This window comes from Carcharodon carcharias, chromosome 25, assembly GCF_017639515.1.
Source record: "Carcharodon carcharias isolate sCarCar2 chromosome 25, sCarCar2.pri, whole genome shotgun sequence".
Classification (NCBI taxonomy): Eukaryota; Metazoa; Chordata; class Chondrichthyes; order Lamniformes; family Lamnidae; genus Carcharodon; species Carcharodon carcharias.
The window spans coordinates 18,052,715-18,070,488 of NC_054491.1; the positions used below are offsets into that span (position 1 = coordinate 18,052,715).

Here is a 17,774-nt window from a genome sequence, read left to right on the forward strand (position 1 = left end):
ATAGGCCCAACCTGCTCAACCTTGCCTCTTAAGGCAAATCACTCATCCCAGGAATCAGCCAAGTGAACTGCTTCCAATGCATGTATATCCCTTCCTAGGTAAGGTGACCAAAACTGTACGCAGTACTCTAGGCATGGTCTCACCAATTTAGGACTGAGGTGGGGAGAAATTTCTCCACGCAGAGGTTTGTGGATTTTTGGAATTTTTACCCAGAGGGCTGTGAATGCTCAGTTGTTGAGTATATTCAAGGCTAAGATCGATAGGTTTTTGGATACTAAGGGAATCAAGGGTGGGCAGGTGCAGCTGAGGTAGAAGGTTAGCCATAATCTTATTGAATGGCAGAGCAGGCTTGAGTTTCCATACGCCCTGCTCCTACTCCTACTTCTAATGTTCTCAAGTCACTGCCAAGTCAATTTTCTCCTCACTTGTGTGGTCTACATGGCTTAGTGGGGAATTGCCAATTATGGATGATGAATTGAGGTCTCAATTCTAATTTCTCAAAGTCCCTGGACCAACTAAAGATGGAGGAAACTTTTGTTCCAGCAGCCTCTGCTTTGTTTGACAAAAACAAAAATACCTGGAAAAACTCAGCAGGTCTGACAGCATCTGCGGAGAGTTAACGTTTGTTTTGACTGCTTTGTTTGAACCTGGGTGCTAATGTTGAAAGACATTCTTCTGAAACACATTTGCTGAAGGGCCAGTACTTAGAAAAACGTACTTGCATTTCTTCAACAGAAAGTACACTCCAAGAAGGAGAGGCTTGAATTTTGTAAGGAACACATTTAAGCTGAGGGGGGAAATAAACCTTAACATGGATTAATATTTCATATCCTGCAATACCATCATATGACAGAAGGTGGCAGTCAACATTACAATCTACAGTATGATTGAGCTGTTGGGGTCATTGTCCCTTCATTCATTCTTCCTAAATGCATCTTGCTTGAGGCGAATGCTGAGAAATCCTCTGGACTCAAGCCAGAAGACAGGATATCAGAATATGAAAAAAATTTGCAGCAAAGCTTGAGTCTGGCCTGCCACCCACCACGTTCAGGCCTCGTACCCGAGAGAGCTGACAGTCTGAGCTATGACCCGTTACCCGGTCTAAAATTAAACAACGGACAAGGCAATGCAAAAGTGGGTAGACCCACTCACTTTGGATGAAGACTGCATCAGACTAAAACAATATAACTGATCTTAGGGGGTCTAGGCTATAGGCTTTCTGCAAATAGAAAATTTAGTGGTGAAACATTGCATTTCTTGTCCACTTTTCCTTGATGAAAATCGATACTGAGCACACTGAACCCAGGCTGAGTTCAAACATGGGTAGCTGTTATCCTACTGCAAGACCAGGATCGCTATTGCTCCTAGCTACTTGTCAAGTGATGCGTCAGCAAGTGAGAGACTCTCCAACCTGTTTCCTATCCCTTTAAACCTCTCCTAACCCCCCCGTCCCAGAGCAGGCAAATTATGCTGAAACAAAAACAGAATGACCTGGAAAAACTCAGCAGGTCTGGCAGCATTGGCGGAGAAGAAAAGAGTTGATGTTTCGAGTCATCATGACCCTTCAACAGAACTGATCTTTCTTTACAAGGAGAGGGAAATTTAAGGTGGGGAGGGTTGTTGGGGCGGGGGGGGGTGAGAAGTGGAGAGGGGCTGGTGTTAGGATAGGAGCAGATCATCAAAAGATGTCACAGACAAAAGAACACAGAGGTGTTGAAGTTGGTGATATTATCTAAATAAATGTGCTAATTAAGAATGGATGGTAGGGCACTCAAGGTACAGCTCTAGTGGGGGTGGGGGAGCATAAAAGATTTAAAAATAATGGAAATAGGTGGGAAAAGAAAAATCTATATAAATTATTGGAAAAGAAAAAAAAAACAAAAGCAAGGGGGAAGAAACAGAAAGGGGGTGGGGATGGAGGAGGGAGCTCAAGACCTAAAGTTGTTGAATTCAATATTCAGTCCGGAAGGCTGTAAAGTGCCTAGTCGGAAGATGAGGTGCTGTTCCTCCAGTTTGCGTTGGGCTTCACTGGAACAATGCAGCAAGCCAAGGACAGACATGTGGGCAAGAGAGCAGGGTGGGGTGTTGAAATGGCAAGCGACAGGGAGGTTTAGGTCATTCTTGCGGACAGACCGCAGGTGTTCTGCAAAGCGGTCGCCCAGTTTACGTTTGGTCTCTCCAATGTAGAGGAGACCGCATTGGGAGCAACGAATACAGTAGACTAAGTTGGGGGAAATGCAAGTGAAATGCTGCTTCACTTGAAAGGAGTGTTTGGGCCCTTGGACGGTGAGGAGAGAGGAAGTGAAGGGGCAGGTGTTGCATCTTTTGCGTGGGCATGGGGAGGTGCCATAGGTGGGGGTTGAGAAGTAGGGGGTGATGGAGGAGTGGACCAGGGTGTCCCGGAGGGAACGATCCCTATGGAATGCTGACAGGGGGGTGAAGGGGAGATGTGTTTGGTGGTGGCATCATGCTGGAGTTGGCGGAAATGGCGGAAGATGATCCTTTGAATGCGGAGGCTGGTGGGGTGATAAGTGAGGACAAGGGGGACCCTATCATGTTTCTGGGAGGGAGGAGAAGGCGTGAGGGCGGATGCGCGGGAGATGGGCCGGACACGGTTGAGGGCCCTGTCAACGACCGGGGGTGGAAAACCTCGGTTAAGGAAGAAGGAGGACATGTCAGAGGAACTGTTTTTGAAGGTAGCATCATCGGAATTATGCTGAAACCTGGTGAGGATTGGAGAGTGAAATAAAACCTGTAGTTAAATATTTATCTAACGCCGTGCTGTACCTGTCTTGGGAATGCTTGATGGTCCCTGCACGCCGAACAGAAGATTCTGGCCTATATCTAACCTGTGCTCTGTGAGTGTTTGTTGGGACAGTGTAGTGGGAGCTTTACTTTGTTTTTAACTCATTCTGTATCTGCCCTGGAAGTGTTTGATGGGACAATGCTTCTTTTTATTCTTTCACAGGATGTGGGTGTCGCTGGCTAGGCCAGCATTTATTGCCTGCCTCTAATTGCCCTTGAGGTGGTGATAGTGAGCTGCCTTCTTGAACCGCTGCAGTCCATGTGGTGTAGGTACACCCATAGTGCTGTTAGGGAGGGAATTTGACCCAGTGACAGTGAAGGACAGTGTAGAGGGAGATTTACTAACCCATGCTGTGCAGTCCTGGGAGTGTCTGATAGGACGGTAAGCCCTGCGACATTGAGACAGGGTGCTGCTGATAAGGAGTTTGTGGTGTTCTCTGGCTACGGAGCACTAATGTGTAGTGATAACAGAGAGGTTTTAAACTGTGACAGATCGAGTGATGTTTATACAGCCACCTTATCACATTTCTCAGGACCAGCTCAAATTATGCAACATACAGTAAATTACTTTAAAATTTACTGTCAAGTTGACAAATGAAGCAACCATTTTGTGTATAGTAAAATCCCATAATAGAATAAAGAGACATACTGAGTGGTTTTGGTGGTGTTGGCTGAGAGATAAATGGTCGGCTAGGAGAACACTCTTCAAAAAGTGTGATGTGATTTTTAAAGCCCATTAGAACCACTAGATAATCTAAAAGATAGCTGGAGGAGACTGAAAGCCTCTGTCTAAACAGTACAAATGACATGAGCTCCTTGAATTTCAGTTTCATGGGTTCCATCTCCAATTAGAATATTATTTCCCACATCTTCCTTGAATCCTTTAATGTTTGTTCTTAACTCTTTCTTGCTTGCAAGGCCAGCATTTACTGCTCATCCTGAAAACGGTCTGATTCAAATGACTGGCTTGCTTATTATTTCCTTTAAATATTCTCAGGACCTGGTCATCATTAGCAAGGCCAGCAATTATTGCCCATCTTTAATTAACCCTTGAGGAAGTGGTGGTTATTGCGTGTTGGTTACAGTTTGGTAGGTCTGAAGAAGTCTTCGTAATCATACGCAGGTTAACTGTAAGTCTTTATTAATTCTTAGAGCTATTTACAAATATACAATTAAGGATACAAGCTAGGGGTTGTCTCCATGCTTGCTGGTACACATGGCTCTGTCCAACATTCGACTGACTCTTTGTGTGGGTCATGTGCTCTCTTACATCACTGTGTGGGCAGTACTATACTTAGCCCCTTAACCTAACGAGTATTCCTGTATGTGCCAGACCTTACATTACACCTCCCTGCAAGTCTTTATCCAATGTACTTTAAGTGACTATAGTTTACCTTATGCCTTACATTGTTATTACTATCATACATTTAAATTGTCTTTACTGCATTGTCACTACCCCATCTCTCCACCCTCCAAGCCCTTGAATTCAAAGGTTCAGGCAGTCTGGAGGCTTTATAATGCTTCCATAATGCGTTTGCACTACTGTCGGAGGAGTGGTAGGCTCTGTCACTGCAGGTTCTTCCTATAGGTTTGGAGGTTGTTCTGGCATCTGGGTATGTTTTCATCCTTTTTTTCCATTCCTTCATATCAAACCGCAATTGGTCGGTTCAGCTGATGTACTGCTCGGTGGTTGTTACCCCTCTAGCTAAACATTGTGCTTGTCTCCTTGTCATTTCTTTCACTTCTTCCGTCATTGTGTGGGTCGTTGCGATGTCCTTTGTGGTGGAGGATGAACATTTCTGTGACTAGAAAGTGGCTTAGTGCTACACTCACCCCCTGCCTTTCGCTGTAGACAGTGGACGGCTGCTACCAGGTTCCAGCATCTTTTGTGGCTTTGGCATGCTGGCTGGGAGTTGTAGTGAGTGTTTGGTCATTGTCATGTTGATCTGCTGCACCAGAGGTTGAAGCTCATTGGAGTGCTGGTTGCACTCTTTTACATCCTCCACTGGAGGTGTCATGGTTACCTCCTGGTCTGACCATGGATGTTCCAGCACGTGTAACAAGAATGGACAAACCTGCTCCGCAAAGAGCGAAGACAGTTCAGAGCTGAGGTCCCAGTCAGGATACTTTTCCTTTATTTAAGTACTCGAGAACTTTCAGTTCAGTATCATTAACAACAGTGGTTGCCTTGAATCTTACACCGTTTTGGGGAGATCCAGGGTTACACAGGCATCTCTGCTCAAGAGAGAGAAAGGCTGGTAACAGATGATGTAAATCAGCTTGAAGATTTGTTTGCTGCAATACCTTAGTGGTTCCAGAATCATGCCTATGACCGCAAGTCAGATTTCTCCAGGCTCACAGAGTGGTGTGTCTGTTGTTCGAGCCCAATGGTCTTTTAGCCATGGTCCTTTGTCCAACAGTACTGTTACACAAGCTCCGGTCTCCAACTAAAAATTTGTTAAATGGCCATTGACTGAAATGTCCACATTCCAAAATGAGAAACCAAGAACTTTGACCTCATCCAAGCAGCATGGCTTGTGTCTTTGGGCTCACAGTCCCTAGTTCATGGATAATTTCTGGGCCTTTTGTGTGTTTCAGAGTTTTTGCCCTGCACAGTTTGCCCTGGTGTCCAATCCTGTTGCACTGAAAGCTTTGGGCCGAAGTCACAGGACTTTGATCTTGCCTGTGGGGGGCGCTTTAGTCCATGGTGTTGGCATGGCCGCTGCGCTGGCCAGTTCGGGTATTGCTTTCCCTGGCCTGGAGTGTCCCTGGGCAGGATTTTCCCTTCGGAGGGCGGGTCTGCAAAACGGTCTGCTCACCGCGATCGGGCCCCGACTGCCAATTAACAGCCAGCCAGCATGAAACGGGCGCCGAGAACCTCAGCGCTGCCGGAGTGGGGGGTGGGAAAAGGGCGAGCGCTAAAGCCTGTGCAGGCATGGGGGTTATCAAAATCCTGCCTCAACGTTTTTTTTTAAATTTAATTACGGAAACCTCAACCAGCCCCTGGAAGAGGTTTCCTCAAAAATCGGAAGGCCATCTGGTCGATTCAGCCACCCGCCAGCCGTAACATTGGATGGACAGGGAAAAATGCGGGTTACTGAACTACTTAATGGCCTCAATGGGCCTCTTAATTGTTGGCGGGGGCGGTGCCGACTCCCGCGTGTGCCCGCTGCCCGAAATAGCTCACGAGTGCTCGATGACGTCGGGACGCTCGTCGGACATCACCGCGCACCATTTCACACTCGGGCATATCGAGCACGCACCCACACGCCGAGCTGAAAATCCTGGCCCAAGGCTTTGCTGGTTCACTAGCTGAACTGTGCGTTGGCCTCTGCCACGGTTTAACTTTTCCCTTAAAATGGCTCTGGGCTGCTCACAGAGTTCTGACTGCCTAACCATCTGGATGGCCTTTTTTAGGGTTAGATCATCCTTTGCTTGCATGAGGTCAAAGAGTGCGTCATCTGCAACTCTCACCACTATTCTGTCTCTGATGAGTTTTGGTTCTAAATCTCTATACTTGCAACCTTCTGCCATCCTGCACAGATCATTGATGAATGAATCAGCAGATTCTCCTGGCTTGTTTTTTAAATTTAGCCCTTTCGAGTTATTTATTGCTTCTTGGTTTGAAATTAACATCAAAACATGTTAGTAACTCTTCCAATTTAGCAGATGATTCATTGATTCCCTGTCTTGCAATAATGAGTTCTGCAATCGGACCCACTGCCTAATTGTAAAGCTAACCTGCACTGCTTCTGGCACTTCGCCTAAACCTGAAGCGATGCAGTATCTTAGGAATCTTTTCCTCCAAAGTCGGGTATCGTTTGATTGCTCTGGGATTGCTCTCGGATTAGTCAGAATTGATTTAGAAGCGATTTGGAACAGGTTCTGATCCATGGTCAATTTTTTAAAAGTGTAGATTCTGCTTTAAGAGCTTTCTGAATTTCAAGGTGATGCTGCTGTTTTTACTTGGAGACAAAGGAATTTACCACACTTGTTGGTTTTGATGAGGTTCTGCTACAATGGAATTCTGCTGCCTGCAGAGTTCTATTGCTCAGTGTTTAAAGTTGAATATTTGTTGAATCCTGACTTTTGCATATCTTTGGCTAGATTTAAAAAGTTGCCATTCTCCTGGGAGTATTCAATTAATCATTTATAAATTCTTTTCAGGGCGAGCTCTGGTGTTAAGGCGCCAACTCGGGGTTCGGGTTTTAAGAGACGGCTTTTTTCAAACAGCCCTGTTGACTCTGAAATTTTTAAAGTTTTCTCAGGGTTTGCGGTAGCCTGGAGTTTTAAAAGGTTCAGCTCACCCTTGCTTGGTCTGATAACTCTGTGCTCTGGGATTTGAAGTTGGACTTCTAAAGGAGATGCAAAGGAGTCTCAGCTGCAGAAAGGAATTTTAAATCACCACGGTCAGCTTCCAAGCCTTTCTTCAGAGCTTCTTCTAAGTGATGTTTCCTCTGCGCCTGTGCTTTTGGGGCTTCTTTTCAGGCCTAACTGCTTTGCTGAATTTTTTCTCAGTCATCCAACATTTTAGATTTTCTCCTCATTTTCTGCGAGGTGTTAGGTTTTTCCATAATCTGCCACCATGTTGTAAGGTGTTGGTTATAGTTCGGTTGGTCTGAAGAAGTTTTCATGGTCATACGTGGGTTTAACTGTAAGTCTTTATTGACTCTTAGAATTATTTACAAATAAACAGTAAAGGTAGGAGCTGTCTCCATGCTTGCTGGTACACACAGCTCTGTCCAACACTAGACTGACCCTGGATGTAGGTCATGTGCTCTCTTCCATCACTGTGTGGGTGTTGTACTCAGTGCCACATTAACCCTGTATATGCCAGACCCTTATACTATAATGGTGAACCTTCTTCTGAAAGGTACTCTGCTCCAAGTACTAGGTCCCTTTAGAGGGCAGTTTGGAATCAAGCTCATTGGTAAGGGACTGGAGTCACATATAGACCAGACCAGGTAGGAATAGCAGATTGCCTTCCTTAGTGAACTAGTTGGGTTTTTATGACAATCCAACAGCTTCACGGCACTTATATTGATTCCAGCCTCTAATTTACAGATTTTCAAAACTTGAATTTGAATTGCTTTAGTGGGTTTTGAATGAACATTACCGGATTATTAGTCCAGACATCTGAATTAGTATCTCGTAACATAACTATGACACAATCACACCCTTCAGTGTACCAGTGAAAGAATCAAATTTATTCTTAGCGTTGTTCAATGATGAGTTCTGCTAGCATATACACAAACCAGTGTAACTCAGAACTTTGGCAGAAGGACCAAGGTCTAAACACTGGTCTCTGTAGAGCTAGCTAACCACAACCAGAACCACAATCTAGGTTAGAGTAGGGCTGGAGGTAGTGCAGGATGAATGTGTCAAAGTTCCTGTCATTCAGTCACCCCTGCTGGAAAATGCACATGTGCTGGCAACAAATGAGGGCAGGCTGTGACGCCTTTTCTTGCCAAATTACCATCAAGGTTGACACGTGAAAAATGGGCGATGGATACAGTACCACAATGTGAGTCAGCCCCTTTGGGAGGGGAGTGAACTGAGAAAATAAATCTCAATTAACTGTAGGTGAAACTAGCATCATTTAATACAGGATGCAGTGTACAACCAACTTAACAAAACAGAAGTTAACAATGCATACACTGAATATAGTTAGGAAGGAAATAGATTTCTAGACTCTAAAGGCATCAAGGGGTATGGGGAGAGAGCGAGAGTATGGCGTTGAGATAAAAGGTCAGCCATGATCATACTGAATGGCGGAGCAGGCTCGAAGGGCCGAGTGAGCTACCCCGCTCCTATTTTCTATGTTGCTATGATTTATACATCTAGACTCTCTAGTAAAGCGATGGCGTCATCAACAGTGCTGTCAAGCTGCACTTGCTTAGCAATAACCTGCTCACTGATGCCCAGTTTGGGTTCCAACAGGATCACTCAGTTTCTGACCTCATTACAGCCTTGGTTCAAACATGGACAAAAGGGCTGAACTCTCGAGGTGAGGTGAGAGTGACTGCCCTTGACATCAAGGCTGCATTTGACCGAGTGTGGTTCAAGGAGCCCTAGCAAAACTGGAGTCAATGGGAATCAGGGAGAAAAATCTTCGCTGGTTGGAGTCATATCTAGCACAAAGGAAGATGGTTGTGGTTATTGGAGGTCAATCATCTCAGCTCCAGGACATCACTGCAGGAGTTCCTCAGGGTAGTGTCCTCGGCCCAACCACCTTGAGCTGCTTCATCACTGACTTTCCTTTCATCATAAGGTCAGAAGTGGGAATGTTCGCTGATGATTGCAGCACCAATGTTCAGCACCATTCGCAACTCCTCAGATACAGAAGCAGTCTATGTCCAAATGCAGCAAGACCTGGACAATATCTAGGCTTGGGCTGACAATTGGCAAGTAACATTCATGCCACACATGTGCCAGACAATGATCATATGCAACAAGAGAGAATCTAACCATTGCCCCTTGATATTCAATGGCATTAGCATCGCTGAATCCCCCACTATCAATCTGGGGGTTACCGTTGATCAGAAACTGAACTGGACTAGCCATATAAATACTGTGGCTACAAAATCAGGTCAGAAGCTAGGAATCCTGAGGCAAGTAACTCAGCTCCTGACTCCCCAAATCCTGTCCACCAACTACAAGGCACAAGTCAAGAGTGTGATGGAATACTCTCCGCTTGCCTGGATGTGTGTAACTCCCACAACACTCAAGAAGCTTGACACCATCCAGGACAAAGCAGCCCACATCCACAAACATTCACTCCTTCCACCACTGACAAACAGTGGCAGCAGTATGTGCCATCTACAAGATGCACTGCAGAAGCCTGCCAGGGCTCCTTCAACAGCACCTTCCAAACCTGTGACCTCTACCACCTAGAAAAATAAGGGCAGCAGATACATGGGAACACCACCACCTGGAAGTCCCCCTCCAAGCCACACAGCATCCTGACTTGGAAATATATCACCGTTCCTTCACTGTTGCTGGGTCAAAATCCTGGAACTCCCTCCCCAATGGCACTGTGGGTGTGCCTACCCTAGATGGACTGCAGCAGTTCAAGAAGGCAGCTCACCACCAGCTTCTCAGGGGATCTTGCCAGCTCCGCACACATCACATTAACAAACAGAAGCAAAACACAATATTTCCTGATGTGCAGTGGGCTTGAAGGGCCATGTAGTCTACTTCAGCTCCTATTTCTTGTCATATCAGACATCACAACCCACATACCCACACAGGTTAGAATCTGGTTTCTGCTGTGATGATAAAGGGTTAGGAAAACATTGTACCTTGTCAAACATCTCGAAGAGTTTTGCACTGGGCTGGTGGATGGTGCAGATGATGGTTCTCCCGCCCTGAGCAAGTGACTTCATCAACGATACGACCTGGAAACAGGAGGCGCTATCTAAGCCACTGTGATGGAGGGAGAGAGAGAAACAAAGAGACTACATTTGTCTGGCAGTCATGATAAAAACCGACTGGCATTTCTACCGCAGTTCCTCTCCCACCCATAGCCCTGAGTAGCATTGTGTCACTGATTGTCCATTCACAGCCAACCTGACAAAGCTGGAACTCTGCACTATTCCCTCTGCCTCTCTCACTCTCCAGTGAGATCTCCCTTCCTTTTTGTTCAGTCGGGTTTGGGTTGCCAACTGCCTCCTGCAGGTTATCCTGGAATTAAAAGCTATTGCCATGAGCAAATGCAGGAGTAAAATCACTGGGGCATTAAAAAGTATTGTGTTTTGCTGAAAAAAGAGACATGTCTAAGCTTTTATTCTAGCACTCATCAGGACACTCGCAAGAACACCAATATTAAGGGAAAACAACAATTTATAGTGTATGTAAAGAGAGTGCTGCTTGGTTGGCAAGTGGCGTTGCCATGGAGAATGTACCACTGAATTGTGACTGACAGTTAACTGCCAAGCATTGTTTTAAATTTAAACCAGGCAGCTTGACACTGATTGGTTAAGGCATTGCCCTGAGGAATGAGTCAGTGAATGACTGTCACTTATTTTGTTTAGCTGAAACAGGTGAAATGTGTGTACATGTTCTTTCTGTCTGCAAAGAACAGCGCCCTGTGTATTAATATATGTAGCTTGCAGTACACACAAATATGCCACACTGAGAGCCCAGCTGACAATCTTAAATTGGTGTCAGCGTAATTCTTACCACACTGAGGATTATTTAGCAAATGTTGCCCAATCGCGAAATCACAACTAATGCTGGACATTGTGTTTTGAATTTTGCAAGCTCGGGCTGATTGGGTACAATCTGTACCCTGCCCATTGCGAACAGTGGCCGGGGCATGCTCTCTGATACAATCCACTAGTCTTTGGAACGTATGGCCTAGCATCAGTGTTCCTTTTCCATTTTCTTTTGTTACATTTATTAGTTAGCAACATGTTGGAGATGGGAAAAAGATTGTTTGGCTGGGAGAGTGAAGTTGGAACTGGGGGGTCCTATGATAAGCCTCCAGGAATACGTCCAAGCAGAATTGGCAACCCTAGTTACAGCTCAATCATGTCTAGAAAGGCATCACCGTGTTTCACAGCCTTTAAAACAAATGACTGAGAATTCAATACAAGCAGCGTTTCCATCTGTCTGATACAAAGGAGCTGGTAGGACATGGTAGCACAGCAGTATTGTCATTAGACTAGTCTTCTAGCAGCCCAGGGTAATGCTCTGAGAACCTGGGTTTGAATCCCACCACGGCAGATGGTGGAACTTGAATTCAATAAATATCTGGAATTAAAAATGATGACCATGAAATCATTGTCAAATGTCGTTTAAAAAAAAGGCCATCTGGTTCACTAATGCCCTTTAGTAAAGGAAATCTACTATCCTCACTATGTGATTCCAGACCCACAGCAATGTGGTTGACTCTTAAAATAAGGGCTATTAGGGAAGGGCAATAAATGCAGGCCTAGCCGGTGATGCTCACATTCCATGAATGAACTTTAAAAAAAAACTCACTGCTCCCAAATACAATTTCCCCATAATTGTGAAGAACAAAGGATCAGAGAAGTCCAAGTGTGGACAGGGTATTGACATGTGAGAAAGCAAAAAGAATCTATTTCCACAAGCTCTGTTAACTTGAGTTCATCCAAAAACCTGCTGTTTTCAAACCCACACCAAATCCCATTCACCCACCGTCCCTCCCCAACCCTGTGCTCATTGGCTGCTACTCCAATGATGCATCGATTTTAAAATTCCCATTCTTGGGTACAAAATTCCTCCAAGTTCTTGCCCCCTCTCTGTCTCTGTAACCTCATCCAGCCCCTTCGAGATCGCTGTGATTCTAACCCTGGCTGATAGTGGGGATAGGCAAATGGTGGCCATGCCTTTCACTGCCTGGGTCCTAAGCTCTGGAATTCCCTCCCTAAACCTCACTGACCTTTTATTTCTCTCTCCTCCTTTAGGCTGCTCCTTCAAACCGAACTCCTTAACCTAACTTTTGATCACCCTGTTCTGATGTCTCCTTATTCAGATCAGTGTCAAATTTTGTTTGGTCATCGCTGCAGCCTTTGTTGAATTGAACTATTGACCGTGTTATTTAATTCTCTTCCTCCAACCCAGTAGATAAATGTCATGCCTTCAATGGGCAGTTGTCCAGTCTGCTCATACAGCTGATTTCCCAGGATCTAGCCCATGGGTACCTGTTTGCTGCCACCTGCCAATCACATTTGGGCTCCAGCTGGTTGGCCCAGAAGTGGATCTACCTGGGAGTCGGAGAAAATCCATTGTCCGGTCATGAAGATTGGTTGGACCTCCACATCCTCAGATCCATTACTCCCATTCCTCCCTGGTTGTGTCCTTGGCTTCAGTCCTCACATGCATCATGCCTGTGTTACACTCTGCCACCACCTCCCACCTCCCACACCCACTCTACAAAATTTAAAATTGGAGCTGCCTGTGAGCCAGTGGGACAGGAGCTTACTTTATGCCTGAAGCCTTAGAGCTGTCTCTTACCACTGTGCAGTGCTGCATGTACCTGAGAATGGCCTTCAAGCAAAAGATTATGGCCTCTGAAGGAAAGCTGGTGAATATAACAGGCCTAATGGAACATCTTTAACGACTGGAGAGCCTTCCCACTTTCTTTACTCGTCCTGTGGCCTGCAAATCCTCCATTGCTAAAACAGCAGTGAGTTGTTTCATCGATGGGGCTCCTGTTTAATACGGGGACTTGTTTGCGTCAATGGCACAGGGCTGAAGGAATGGAACTCCAACCTCTGTAGTCCGATGGAGAGGCGACACTTGGATCAGCTCCAAGGAGCTCGAACGACATTGTGACCTCTGCCATCACAAAGTGGACTTTTCAATCACCAGGGACCCGATTCTTTGGAATTCGCTCCCTTTGCTTCCCACACTCTTTCCTCAAAAGCCTATCTTTGTCTGACCATGGTTTTGTTTCTCCTGCTCTTATTAACTTTTGTCTTTCCCGTTCAGCATTTCCCCTTTGTTAAACATTGTGCGAGCAGTGCTGCACAATGATAGCTCTTGCTGTTATCCAAGCCACTTTTGTTGAAAATAGCCAGAGAAAAAAAAAATGAAAAGAGACAGATGATAAGAACAGGTTTATGGGGCACTGTGTGGGAAACACCCTCAGCAACTGTGACATTAATACGTTCATTTCATCCTGATTTTATATTCCCTCCATGGCCTCATCCCCTCCTTATCGCTGAATCTCCTCCACCATTACAACCTCTGACCTCCAATTCTGGCCTCTCGCACATCCCCGATGGATGGTGGCCATGTCGTGGCCTTAAGCTCTTGAATTTCTCCCTAAACCTCTTTACCTCGCTCCTCCTTTAAGACACTCCTTAAAACCGACTTCTTTGACCAAGCTTTTGGTCATCTGCCCTAATAACTTCTTCAGAGGCTCGAGGTCAGATTTTGCTAATAATGTTGAATCATGCCTCTTTGAAGAGTTTCAGGGAGGTTTACAATGCTAAAAGCACTATAGAAATCCATGTTGTTGTTAATCAGTTGTCCGTGGAATAGCTGTGAAGAGCCAACACTGCTGGTCTGTGACACTTTGCTCAGCCACAATCGGAACAAACATTCCCTGCACCTTTGGGATTACCATCGTTACACTGCAACTCCAATGGCACAGGGAATACTTCTGGACATGGCACTCTGTGCCATCTGAGACATTGTTGGTGCCTCCTCTATATTACAGCCTCTAGTGGGAATAGAGCACAAATCATAGATCAAACCAATGAAATCCCAAATGGCAGACTCAGCTAGACCATTTCTCCAATCGACGAGGCAACCTTCTGGGACACATCCTTCCTCTTACCTGGTTGGCTCATCAAAGAACATAACAGGTGGATTGTTGACAAGCTCCAGGGCAATGGCTAGACGCTTGCGTTGTCCACCAGACAGAGAGAGAGTCTGGGTGTTGGAACAGTCGAGAAGGCCCAGTGCAGTCAGAATTTCATTTACCTTAAAACAGGATGCAAAGTGTTAAAACCAGGCAGCAAATAACTAATGGTTACAGAATCATATAAAATGAGGTCGTTCAGCCCATTGTACCCTGTGCCAGCTCTTTGAAAGAGCTATCCAATTAGTCCCGCTCATTTTAAAGGTTACATTCATTCTCTGAGCCCTCTTGATTAGTGTGTGTGCTAATTGTGGCTTTTATTGTGCATTCCTTTGATGTTATTGCTCTAGAAACAGACAGATCGCGAGTGGGCAGGAGACCGATACCAGAATATTCTTGGTCTCGTTGTGCTTATACAGAATATTTACAGTTTGCTGAGGTCATGAAAACATTCATTTTATTAAGGAATATCCTACATTGTCATGAGGTCTACAAGAAAGAGCAAGACCACGAGACATTGCATCACTTCCAATAATGATGCATACTGTGTGTAATTAGCATAACGCACAGTTAGAATTAACCTCTTATGCTGCAGATACAACAGCCATTGTCCTTCTTGTGTGGTGGGTGGTTCTTTAAGGACTTTGCAGCTGTCGACAGAAATCCTCAACATAAACTCACCAACCACTGTCGTGTGACCTACAATCTAAGCCTTCCACGTGAACAGGACTTGTCTCAATAAGTCTCCCAATCTGGACTCGTGCACATCCCTCATTTCCCATGACCTACTGTTGACAGGCATGCCTTCTGCTGCCTCGGCTTAAAGCTCTGTGATGTCCTTCCTAAAGCCCACCACCTCTTCCTTTTCTGCTAAAACATCCCTTAAAACTACCACTTTGACCAAGCTTTTGGTCACTTGTCCTCAAGTCTCCTCCTTTAGTTTTGTGTCAATCCTATTACTTGACAACAGTCCTATGAGCCACCTTGTATCATTTTACGATGCTAAAAGCACCAAACAAATGCAAGTTGTTGTTGAGAGGGAGCCCATCTGCCCCGGCTCTATCCAATTCCCCCTCAAAGAAGATGATACGTTTTTGTATATATTGTTCTGTACTTTCAGAGCGCAGAAAACCAGTTCTTCAGTTCATAATGGCTCCCTTTAACATCCTTACAGGTCAATATAAGCAAGGGACAATACTAGCCACAGGGGAGGAGTGAAAAGAAATTGGTTTAAGATTCCTCTCGTAAGGCCCTGATACAACTTAAAGGCTGTTAATATGTTGCACAGCCATGATGAGGTAGATGCCATGAATTAGAAGCTCCACCACAAAGCTCTGTCCAATGGGAATGTGTTATCAGCAGGAATTGCACCATATATAATAGTCCCTTCATGCACGGTGCACTGAGCTTAGAACCACGGAATGATACAGCACAGAAGGTGGCCATTCATCCCATCAAGCCTGTTCCAGCTCTTTTGGAGGAGCTATCTAACTAGTCACATTCCCCTGCTCTCTCCCTGTATATGTCTCTCCTTCAAGCATTTGTCCAATTACTTTTTGAAAATTATTATTAAATCTGCTTCCATTACCTTTTGAGGGTGTGCCTTCCAGATAACAACGTACTTGCTACTTTAATAAATTCTCATCTCACCTCTCTTCCTTTGGCATTTACCTTAAAGCTGGACCCTCTGGGTACCGACGCTCCCACCAGTGGAAACAGTTTCCCCTTGTTTACTCTATGCAAACCATTCATGATTTTAATCACTTCTATCAAATCTCCTCTTAACCCTCTCCGCTTCAAGGGGAACAATCCGAGTCTTTTGACATAACTGAATTCCCTCATCCCTGGTACTATTCTGGTAAATCTCCTCTGCACTATCTCTAAGGTCTTGACATTCTTCCTGAAGTGTGGTGCCCAGAATTGAATGCAATACTCCAGTGAATTCTCGATATGTGCACACATTATGCAAAGCTTTCTCACAGGAACGCTAATTAATAAAATGTATTGTTATCTAACAGATTACCTCCTGTTTCAGAGACCCAGAATAGGACTGGAAATTATTGCAGCATAATTGGACACAAACAACCCAGGCTGAAAGCTTCACTGACATTTAGCAAGTTTATTTTGATGCAAATACATTTACACTTCTCTTGAATTCAATTTTTAAATCCATTATTTGAAGCTACATGCAAATTGCTCCATCACTGATGTGATCGAACTAAACTGTGGCCCAATTTATTTCGAACTGAATTACTGAAAGAGGTTCATGACTCACCAGCTCCTTCTTAACTTCTAATTTCTCCTTCAGCTTAAGGTGGGCCGAAACCTGTTAAAAATTAAGAAAAACAATGTTTTAAATAACTCACCATTCAAGATCTTACTTGTGAAACTATGTCTGGTCTCAATAACTAATGCCCCAACTAACAAATTGTAATTCTCAGAAATCAAAGCTTTCAACTCTACAGATTCCCATGATTTCATTAGCAGGTCATTAGTTAAGGAGAAAACAACAATCAGGAAAATATCCATTTGCTTTCAAAAGTAACTTCACTGCCATTTAAGTTACCTGACAATTGTTTGAGCCAAATCCTGTCCTCACCAACTAAAATCCTCTAAATACAACTGCTTGTCTTGCTGCAGTCTTCTGCAGGATAAGTGCAAAGGGAATATAATTTTTTCCTAATATTACTGTGGGATACTGAAGCAAGTTTGTCTGTGTATGTTTGTGTGTGTGTGTGTGTGTGTGTGTGACTAATTTAAACTAAAGATGGTCAGACTGCAGGGTTTGAATCATCAAAGGGACTAAGAGGTTGTTTGATTTTCAAAGGGACATGTTAAGATGTTTTACAACTGGCAAGATCAATAAGGCAATGTTATTAAGTTTATTTTTCCCAAAAGTGCTGGCCATAAGGACAACATGAAAGATTTTTATACTCTAGGAAAAGGAATTTCCAAAGCAAGAGTGAAACAATGGGATTTACAGATCAAAAAGGAGAAAATATATTTAAAGAAAGTTGGAAAGCTTTATGGGGAGTGGCCATGGGAGATCTTGAGAGGTGGACTGTGTGAAATAGACCTGTGAAAAAGGTGCCTCTAGCCACCCCAGCGAAGTGCTGCTGAAGAGTCATACGGACTCAAAATGTTAAACTGTGTTCCTCTCCGCAGATGCTGTCAGACCTGCTGAGTTTTTCCAGCTATTTGGGTTTTTCTTCCAAAGAAGTGCTGGTTTGGTTCAGACTGCAAGGTTTTGTTGAAAGCCTTGGAGTTCCATTGTCAAGTGAGAAGAGGAGAGAAGCTGTAAAATACCTCCCTTATAGCAAGAGTGGGTGCTTGTGGTAATATTGCAGGATGTTTTCTAGATTAAAAAGCTTTCTGGACTGTTGCCTGAAAAGGGTATGTAGTTAGGAGTCTAATTAAGTACAAATAGAACCATAGAAAAGTTACAGCACAGAAGGAGGCCATTCGGCCCATCTTGTGCATGCCAGACCGAGGACACCCAGGTGCCCTTTCTAATCCCACCTTCCTGCACCCGGCCCATAGCCCTGCAGTTTACAGCACTTTAGGTGTAAATCCCGGTACTTTTTAAAAGAGTTTAGAGTTTCGGCCTCTACCACTAACTTGGGCAGCGAATTCC

The 17,774-nt window shown here is 44.6% G+C and overlaps 1 protein-coding gene across 6 annotated transcripts in view; it reads right to left on the bottom strand.

Moving 5' to 3' along the window:
• The window catches only part of abcg4a (ATP-binding cassette, sub-family G (WHITE), member 4a), a 151,533-nt gene that overhangs the window by 28,586 nt on the left and 105,173 nt on the right, over nucleotides 1–17,774 (bottom strand). For all 6 annotated transcript variants that reach the window (XM_041174495.1, XM_041174497.1, XM_041174499.1 and 3 more), the window contains 3 exons: nucleotides 16,416–16,466; nucleotides 14,117–14,262; nucleotides 10,107–10,230 (listed from right to left, as the gene is read on the bottom strand). In XM_041174495.1, the coding sequence (XP_041030429.1) occupies nucleotides 10,107–10,230; nucleotides 14,117–14,262; nucleotides 16,416–16,466 (321 nt within the window). The remainder of the gene's footprint in view (nucleotides 1–10,106; nucleotides 10,231–14,116; nucleotides 14,263–16,415; nucleotides 16,467–17,774) is intronic.